Source organism: Dermacentor variabilis, chromosome 6 (genome assembly GCF_050947875.1).
Source record: "Dermacentor variabilis isolate Ectoservices chromosome 6, ASM5094787v1, whole genome shotgun sequence".
Taxonomy (NCBI): Eukaryota; Metazoa; Arthropoda; class Arachnida; order Ixodida; family Ixodidae; genus Dermacentor; species Dermacentor variabilis.
The window spans coordinates 169249697-169259559 of record NC_134573.1 but is presented as its reverse complement, the minus strand read 5'-3'; the positions used below and the strand labels follow the sequence as shown (position 1 = coordinate 169259559).

Sequence of the window (9863 nt, the reverse complement as noted above, 5' to 3'; positions counted from 1 at the left end):
GAGGGTGTCGGCATCGTAGCTGTTCCACCTCAAGAATGACGGCTGAAGTGCCTCGTGGCCACGGCGAAGATCGTAATAACATGAAAAAAGTGTAGGCAAGGCACCGTAAAGTTGACATAAAGAAGTAAAGCGATAAAGAAACTATGCGATGCTGCAAATGGCGCCGAACGACACTGTTGTGGAAGTTATACGGACAGTACCGGAACACTATTTGTGTCATATATACACGCTCGTACGTACAACGTACATGTGTACGTAGTACGCACAGAACAGTACATAACATGCATGCGCGGCCGTATACATACGTACATACATACATACATACATACATACATACATACATACATACATACATACATACATACATACACACACACATGCATACATGCATACGTACATACATACATACATACATACATACATACATACATACATACATACATACATACATACATACATACATACATACATACATACATACATACATACATACATACATACATACGCGTGCACACAGACGCACATTGCTTGCAACTCGATGCCTACAATCTTTCAGATCTGTTTTCTTCAACCTTAAGAGATCCCGTACAACTCATTTCGTTAGGGGACCATATGCATAAAATATCAAACGAGGTTTACACCTGCAGCACTTCTGACAGCGCATAATATAGGGTGTCGGGATAGAGGCAACAAATGGCTTTCACTCGGTGGCCCTCATGAAATCATCTTAGCGCCTCCTATGATCAACATATTTCTCATTTAGTAATGATAGTATTAATATTAAAATTAATACATGTGCACATACGGTTTACTCTTAACCGGAATCGCCAAGTGATAAAAAGTTATACTAAAAGCAGCACTTCAAGTTAGCCACACACATAGAAATGTACGCAGATTTGACCCAAATGTTGATACCTGAGAAATGAAGCTTTCGCGAAGCGGTTTAATAAATGCCATGCGGCAGATTCTATTCTGCCCAGCGTTTTGCCTCGCAGCGATTACCTGCCTACCACAGCAGACGGCAAGACGCGGACAGCCCCGAAACATTACTCACGTGTCCGCGCGTTACACAGTCTACGGCATGGGCTCGCTTTGCTATGACACAGTACCGGGGCCAGGGTCAGCGCGCTACTGGAGATTGTGACATTGTGCAGTCGTGTGCTGTCCTGCAGGTAAGCTACTCGACAAGAGCTCAGTTGCACCTCGCTGCAGCCACGATCGGCCAGAGCTCGGGGATGCTCGTAAACAAAGCTTCGCTTTAAAACATTAAAAGCAACTAATAAGTGGCTAGGCGAAGCGTTAGGCAGATACCTATATAAATGGGTCTAAGGGTTTTCCGTGCCATATGCAGCTCTGCGGGATAGAACACTGAGTGCGTGTTTCTTTTGAGTGCGCGTCGCGTTGTATTAACAAACGAGGCAAAACTCTACGACGTGCTTGTAACTGCCCCCGTCAGAAAGCTCGACGAACTGCTTGGCAAAAAGGGGAGGGAACAGAATAGAGGCCGGAAGGGAGGAGGGAGAGAGAGGTACTGGAAGAGAATGGAGTCCAGTGCCAAATCCCCTTACAAGAGTTTTATCCAGACTGTCTGCGGATGTTTTCTGTGACGTTTTTCTGTATATAGTCAACATATTTTCTATGGGGAAGTTGTGGACGTGCTTGTTTACCCTTTTTCTCGGCTAATGTCCGTGTAGCTTGTTCAGGAATCTATGAACTGCATTAGAACAGAGGAAATAAGCGAGAGTAAACGACATTTGTCCATGGAGTATATGCGGTGTATACATAAAAGGCGTGGACAGATACGCAGGGATAAAAAAAGGAAAAAATTGTGGCTGCAATGATAAGCTGTAGATGTGAGCCTAGCTGAACGCCTGCTGTGTCACTTCAGCTGCAGGACAATAGTCACGGAACACACACAGCGATCACACATACAGAACGCACACTCGCAGACATACACGCTGCACGCAATACAGCTAAGCTTCAAACTTACAACAAAAGCGAGACGCCCTGCACGAAGTCCACATGGCATTTATTAGTAGGCTAAATTGCTAAGTAAATTACGAATGCCGAGTACCGCATGACACACCGGTGCAGTTATAAACAGCAAAAGCAGCGAGACAGGAGCTGTAGATTACCCCACTTTTTGAACTTGTAGCGTCAGTTGGTTCAGGCCTCTTGTGAAGTAGGGACACCTTTTGTGAAATAAGAACGTACAGTCGCGAGCAAATGTTGCATCACTGCATCGGCAAAAAATTAAAATATCTTCTATAACAGCTCCGCTGCCTGGAATCTGTTGTATACATTGTATTAGTCGCAAATTCGCGCGTGGGCGTGCACTTTTGATTTAAGTCGGAATGCGAAGGCAGCGAAAAAGAAAAAAAAGGCCACGACACTCTTGGTCCCCAAACTTTTGCTCGCGACTTTACGGGACAGGAAAGTGCATAAATTACCTAATTATCATTTTCATATTATAGTCGACGTCTGGAAGAGCACGGTCAATCGGCTCGTGCAAGTGGTTCTCAGTCACCGTGAAGACCGCTGTGTCACCTGCGACGGCCAAAGAAAACTAACATAAAAGAGCAACAAGTACAAAGAACATGTTTACGTCATGTCGTAGTTCCCAAGATCTGAGAAAACGAAGTTTCGAAGGACGGATAATTTTCTTTTTTTGGTACGCTTGCTACTGTAATTCGCTCGACAAATGCTGAACATGTAAAGAGCTCAGTAACTTGCCTGAAATACCACGAGCGCCGCATGTTAAGTAGAGAAAGTATAAAAGTAATCGTCATCATTTGACAAACGTGATCCAATTGCCTTGCAGACGTCGACACACCGTTCGTCGATTCATCGACATCATTCCTCCTCCGTCATTCCAGCATTGTCATGCTGTCGTCAATTGTGATGATGCCGCAGTTATCATGCGATGATATATGACGAAAGGAGTGAGTTCTCCGACATGAAAGATGGTTATGAGGTGTGATATGTTAGTTACTCGACATGAATGACCGTAATTCCGTGAGTGTATAGATACGGCGATTCGAAGAAAAAAAATGGTGAGCTTACGCTGTGCTCTGCACTGCCTTACGGGATTCAGAACATATGAATGACGATTGGATGGCATGGAATTGGATAACATTTATCAAATGACGACGGTGGTTCGTGGACAGTGTGACCACGGCGGCATGACGAGCTAGACACGGAAGGACCGGCACACAGACCGAGCGGTCTGCGTTAACGCCATTGATGTCTTGAAGACAATGTCTTTCTTAGCGAGCTGCCCTCCCCGTTCCGCGTCGGGCTTATTCCTAACCACTTTACGTGGCCGACCTTGAAGATAGTGCCGTCCGAAAATATCAGCTGGCTTGTGCTACTGGGTGAATGCCCCTGGCGCCACTGGTCGCCTTGGTGTTCCAGATGTACATGTGTGCTACAGGTATTTGAACAGACAAATGTGATTGCCCGAAGGCGGGGTTAGAATAAGGGACGTCTAGCACAGAAGCCCGATACTGTCAGTTAGATACGGACAGTTATCTCCACTTCCTTTAACCCCGGTGCAGGGTAGTAAACCGGACGCTCGCCTGGTTGACCTCCCTTCCTTTCCGTTCCTTGCTTTATATATATCTCTCTACTGCGCGTGCTCGCGGTGTCGGTGCAACGGCGGCAGGACCTCGTTCCGAAGCCTAACCGAGCGTTCTCGCCTGCACTCTGGCCGCGAGACTGACCATCGCTGAGACGAGCCGAGGCTCCTCCCAAGATGCACGCCTTTAGAAACCACGTCTCGATGAGATAGTCGCGCCCGCGGATGGTGAAGCGTGAGGTCTTCTCCAACGTGTACTTGACGAGCACACGACGCATCAAGAGGGCGCGGTGTTCGAATTCGAGTGCCTCTTCGGCCACGGCAAGGGACAGCGCCACCTGGTGCAGGATGCTCCAGATCTGCACCGTGCTGTCCAACTGCAGCGCAGGGAAAGCAGTTAGTAGCGATAAATTGGTTAAACTGATATATTATTCCGATCCCCTGTAATTTTTTTTTATTTCCTGTTATTACATTGATCATGATCATTTCTAGTCTCGAATTATGATTGAGCCTTTTTAAAGGCTGCAGGTTCAGATGTCTTTATGGAAGCACGGCGCCAGCACTGAAGAAAAAAAACTTAACCTGCAGCATAAATGTTTAGGTCTGGCTGGTCGTCGTTATTAGAAAAATTAATTGATGGACTGACATCTAGAACAGATGCGTAATATGCTGATAATGAAATGAAATACCTGTCACAAGTAGATGTGCCGGTTGTTATTAAGTTGAGGTCCTCTTGGTGTGAGACTGAACATCAACTAACAGTAGTGACACTGATGAACTACCATCGTTCTATCTGGAGTTTTTTGTGTTTCTTGCGCTATTAACGTAACCATGCATTCTTGCAGGTACTCTTGTTAATCTCCTTTCAGGCAAGCCAGATACTCCCAGGGGGACCGGATATGCCGTAGCCTTTTCAATAGAAAAGCACCAGACAGAAGCCGTTATAAAGAAAAATAGCGTTAGTGAGAACGGGGAGGATTATCGATGTGGTATAAGAAGAAACACTGTCAGAGGCGTGATGTCTTTAGGAGCGCGTACCACTAAACACATACGCGTAACTCACTCTGTTTCAAACAACGTATTTGCGTCATCTGCTTGCAACAAGCTGTCGGCCGTGGCGTAACAAAGATATGCTGGCTCCGACATCGAATACAGTGCGGCCATCCCGTTCGACCAAATAAGAAAAAAAAAAAACGAACTCAGTGCCCTTCCACTCTGGCCCGGTATGACACTACCTTCGGGATCGGGCCACGTGTTGGGACTGCTTACGCCTGCGTCACCTCCGCCGCGGATCGGCCCGGCATTGCACTAGCTTTGGATTTTTTTCTACACGCAGACACGATAGTGGGGGAAGTAGCCCTTAACAGCTTCGCTTTAAAAGAACATAACAGCGTGAATTAAAACTAACAGTAATATTATTATGCGTGGTCAACTTTTCAACAAGTATTTGGTAATGATTATTCTGTAAAGCGTCGAGCAGCCGATAACAATGACGACGTCAACGAAGTTGTCCGTTCGTGCAGGCATCCACTGCAGACATGAAGCTTGGCTATAGAGCAAAGTTTTTGAGTGCTTATAGGGACCAGGAGTGTTTTGCCGAGGCATGCGGGAACTGGTCGGAAAAGCAAAAGAACCGCGATAATGCTCAGTCCATTCTTAGAACGTGCTTGCCGTTACTGTTCGCTCGCGGTGGCTTTGTCGTCGGCAGCCCCGTCATGCAACACAGTCGAGACTGTGTGCACTTGCAAGCGAGAGCACATCATTCTGGTGTGAAGGGCGGGTGAAGTCGTTACAAACAACACACCCACCTTGAGCTGGTCGAGAGGAACGCCGCCGTACGACATGTGCCACGCCAGGTACGCTCGTGGTGTTCGAACTGCGAAGGGTATGACGAAGGCTCTGTACTCACATGAAGATATGTACAGTGGCCCATTGAGCGATTTATCTACATAGACATCTTTTTTTTTTTTAATTTGCCGCCACCAATTTCTCCTTCACACCTCTAGGAAAAAGCGGCTCCTCTAGGTGGTATGATATATACTGCTTTCGATGCCGTTTCGCTGCGATGCCGCTACAGCTGCCGTTAGCCGAAATAAATAGCGCGATCATGCCAGTGCACGTGACCTTCCATGCACCGAGCGTCCGCTCGCCTCACAGCGCCGAACGAACAGTCTGAAGCGTCATGCGCTTCTCGTGCACCTTCCACTCTGGTGTGGGGTACTTTTGCAAAGGCAGACAAATCTCACTGTGGGGACGTTCGACAGACCGGCTTTGAGTCCTTATTTTTTCCTCACCTGACTTATTTCCGTCTCGCCGCTCATCATGCAGGGCTGCTCGTTCTCGGGCCTCGAGGAGCTCTGCGGGGTACGAGTCGAACACGCAAGTGACGCTGCGATGAAAAAGAAAACGCAGATGCCACGCATCATGAAAATCCATGTCCATTAATGCGAAATGTTTGCCACACAACGCATGCAATGGGAGGCTTAACCTTTCGATTTGTGCGCACCTAACTTCCGCTGTAGGGACTCCGCGTTAGGATATATAAGCGCACTGACGCGCACCTTCTAGGCACTTGGCTATATAGAACACTGTCGTGACGTGAGCCTTTTTTCTTACCTCGTGAGTTCCACGAAGCCCTTCGTGAAGTAGTCCAGCCCCTCTCTTAGCTCTGTGAGTCTCCTGCAGGGCCAGAATACAGACGCTGAGATAAGAAAAATCTGTGACGTTCACCGCATGATCTCACAAAGAAATGTGTTGGTGACAGTCTTTGTATACAGCAGGCGTACACAGTTCAGACGTGTGTTTGTTTTAAATGCTTAAGCACTTCTGTGCTTTCCCAATGAGAAAACTGTCATTCCGCCCGTCCGTCCGTCCGTCATGTAAGAAGATCGTTTTCAAGACAGAGCCCGCAGCAGCGAGCGATTTTAGCTTCGTGCTGACTGTCCATTGAACGCGAACGAAGAGGCGAATACACAGCGCTCACGGAGCTCTCAGCAAATGCAGCACACTGCCCGTTTCGCAGATCGCTTTCAAGATAAGGTCCTCGCGGCCGTGCTATTGACCCTTTTCGCGGAGCAGTTTGTTCTAGAGAAACGAGATGGCGCTTTCGGAGGCGCGCCGCATGTCGCCTTAGCGACAGCGCACGAATAAGAAACCATTACCGCCACAGAGCACCTGTATTACCGCTTCCACCTTGCTTATGTGCGATCAGGCGTCCGAAATGCAACTAAGTTTTCGCTAACGCACTGTGCTCCAATCATGCCGGATTGCATCATCTGGATTGAAGACTTGTGCAGTAGTTGGCCGCAAAGGTAGTGACTGGTATACTGAGCAATGGAATGAATCTGAGTAGCCAAGTACGCGGAATGTTGCTGAAATTGTCCGTAAGTGTTACCGGCACTTCCAAGATGTACGGCTTTCCTCGAGGATACAGAAATTTGCTCATCCGCCAGCGTTGTATCGCTAACGCTCCAACAAAGTGATTCTGCCCCGGACCGTCGACAAGGGTGAGTACTGCTCGTTAAAGAATGAGAAAGGGAGTAGCGTCAATTCCTGTCGTAGTTCGTTTCGCGCACATTATCTACACACATCTACTCCAACTGGCACGGCATCTTACGGCCACTCTATCGCCAAAGGGGCAATAAGTGAACGCGCGCATAACTGAATATATGCGCAACGTATATTCACAATAAATAGACTATATACACCGATAGCGCAAGAATGGTCGAAGATGAATGTTTTGTGACGGTCCAGAAGAGTAAGCGAGTTACTAGCGATAATACATATTTGATAGAAGATATTGCAATGTACAAAATCGCTGCGTTTCAAGCCTTGCGCGCAGCAAGAACAAATCTATCGGAATCTACCCGCGAGCGATTAGCCGGAAATAATCAGATACTGACCGTGCCGCGGAAGCATTTTGAGTCAGAAATGTGATAAGCCGCTGCTTCAAAATATTTGCCAAATAAAGAACGAAGAGCAAAGCACACTAATGCTGATTCTTATTCAAGAGCGGGAAATTTGGATAGCTTGTAATACATATCTAGCCTCGCTTCTAAACCATGCACCATGCATATACGCTGCTCGCGCTGTTTGGACATGGCTTAATCAGCTCCGCAAGCCCTTTTACATGTTCTCTGAAGCTGTGGCCGAAGCTTCGTGTCATACACCCAGTCACCGTTTACGATATCTTCCGAAACAGGTTTGCGAAGCCGCGCCGGCGTTATGCACACCAATTGTAAAGTCGGGGGCGACGGAGGCAGTTGAGGGAAGCAATAGACGCGCGTCATCACGTGATCAAACATGGCAGCGCCCATGGGATTGCCGCGAAAAGGGTTAATGTGCACGCTGCCGGTGAAGTACACTTCGTCACGGTTCACAATGGTCCGACGCGGATGGATAATGCGCTAAAGAGCGATAGCGGCTTATCGTGATCGGAATGTCCACTGCGCACCTTGCGACGCCGGGCGCATCACTCCATGTCCCCGCAGCGGTGTCTTTTGTATTGGCCGGATCAAGTTTAACGACATTCATAATGCCACCGGACTGTGTGCAGATAAGTAAAACTCTTGCTTGGGCTAGTTGGTTCATGCTTGAATGAGTAAAGGCAAGGCGCAAAAGACAAGGACTGAAGAAAGACACAAACGACAGGACCGGCGCCGGTCCGAGGAGTCTCTGTGTGCACTTTTTAAGGTTGCGCATCGGCCACAGCTTATCGCAACCACGAATGCCTGTACCTCGGGAATTCGTTTCTGTGCGCTGATCCTCCTTCAACCCGGTGGGGCTACTCTGACGTTTGTAATCGGCACGCACGTCTCTCCCATTTCATTCCTCTAGAGTGCGATGACACGCCTCTCACCTGCATGCTGATCTGTCATCCATCTTTACACAGCACCCCTTGTTACGTTTCCACCGATCTCTTACCACTTGAATACCCACGCAGAAAGCATCGAAAGGGCAAGCGCCATTCACTGTCTTCTCTAACACGTGCATCTCCTTCGAGTGCTCATTCATGGCTTCGTGTGGCGCGCTACGCCTCGTTCGACTCACTTGTCCGCGCTCGCCTACATGCTCAGCTCATAGCTCAGGCTATTCAGTCGTCTTCTGATGCACTGCATGTCCGAGAGCTGGGAATGATACTGTTACGGGGATGTTGGGATTGTATTTACAATACATATACAAAATGATTCTGAGTAGTTAAGATGGCTGATTACCAACAACACGCAGCAGCCAGCGCCTCGCGATCTTCTACATCTCTCTTCTTCATCCTTCCGTAACAGGACCCCCCGGTAGTGAAGCGCCGTCTCGGCGCATGGTAGGCGAAGAATTGCGAGCGAAGTATGGCTTCAGCCGCGAAACGTGGACGACGTCAACAGGCGTCGGACTTGAGGAAGGCAAACTGTAGCGACGCAATCTCGTAGTTTACGTCGTTACCTTGACGTATGACTTCATAAGGCCCTGTGTAGAGAGAGAAAAGCTTCTGGGAGAGGCCAACCCGAGGACATGGAGACCAAAGGAGCACCCAAGCACCTGGCGCGAACGTAACATCGCGATGGCACCGGTCATAACGCTCTTTTAGTATATGCTGCGAGGCTAATAAACGAGATCGCGCGACTTGACGTACGATGTGAGCGCGATCGATGACTTCACGAGCGTACTCAGCTGCAACACGCGGCACAGAAGGGAGGGAGGAAGGATGGTGTCAAACGGCAATGTTGAGTCGTGACCATACAAAAGATAAAATGATTAATATCCTGTGGTGTCATGTCGGGACGAGTTATACGCGAACGTCATGTAAGCTAGCGTGGCGTCCCAGTCGCGGTGACCGTTGGAGACGTACATCGACAGCATCTCTGTGACTGTTCGGTTGAGACGTTCCGTAAGGCCGTTCGTTTGTGTGTGGTAGGCGATGGACAGCTTGTTCTCAGTGGCACGAGAGCGGAGGAGGTCGTCGACAACTCGAGACAAGAACGAGCGGCCGCGGCCTGTAAGTAACTCTCGAGGTGCACCGTGGTGGAGAACGACGTCGTGGAGGAGGAAATTGGCGACGTCTGTTGCGCAACTAGTGGGCAACGCCTTTGTTAACACGTAGCGTGTCGCGTAATCATTAGCGACGGGGTTCCACTTATTCCCTCTAGTCGTCGTCGGAAAAGGGCCAAGCAAATCAAGGCCTACGCGAGAGAATGGTTCAGAAAGAACTTAACTTGGATGGAGTCGTCCGACAGGTGGCAGGGGAGGATTCTCCCGGTGCTGACACAATTCGCAAATTGCGACATAACGACACACG

The 9863-nt window shown here is 48.5% G+C and overlaps 1 protein-coding gene across 1 annotated transcript in view; it reads right to left on the bottom strand.

Annotated features, from left to right (window-relative positions):
* The window catches only part of LOC142585717 (serine/threonine-protein kinase haspin-like), a 64326-nt gene that overhangs the window by 3276 nt on the left and 51187 nt on the right, over positions 1-9863 (bottom strand). Inside the window, exons 9-13 of the mRNA XM_075696687.1 lie at positions 6194-6256; positions 5872-5966; positions 5386-5453; positions 3723-3954; positions 2451-2547 (exon numbers count right to left, since the gene is read on the bottom strand). Of these exons, the coding sequence (XP_075552802.1) occupies positions 2451-2547; positions 3723-3954; positions 5386-5453; positions 5872-5966; positions 6194-6256 (555 nt within the window). The remainder of the gene's footprint in view (positions 1-2450; positions 2548-3722; positions 3955-5385; positions 5454-5871; positions 5967-6193; positions 6257-9863) is intronic.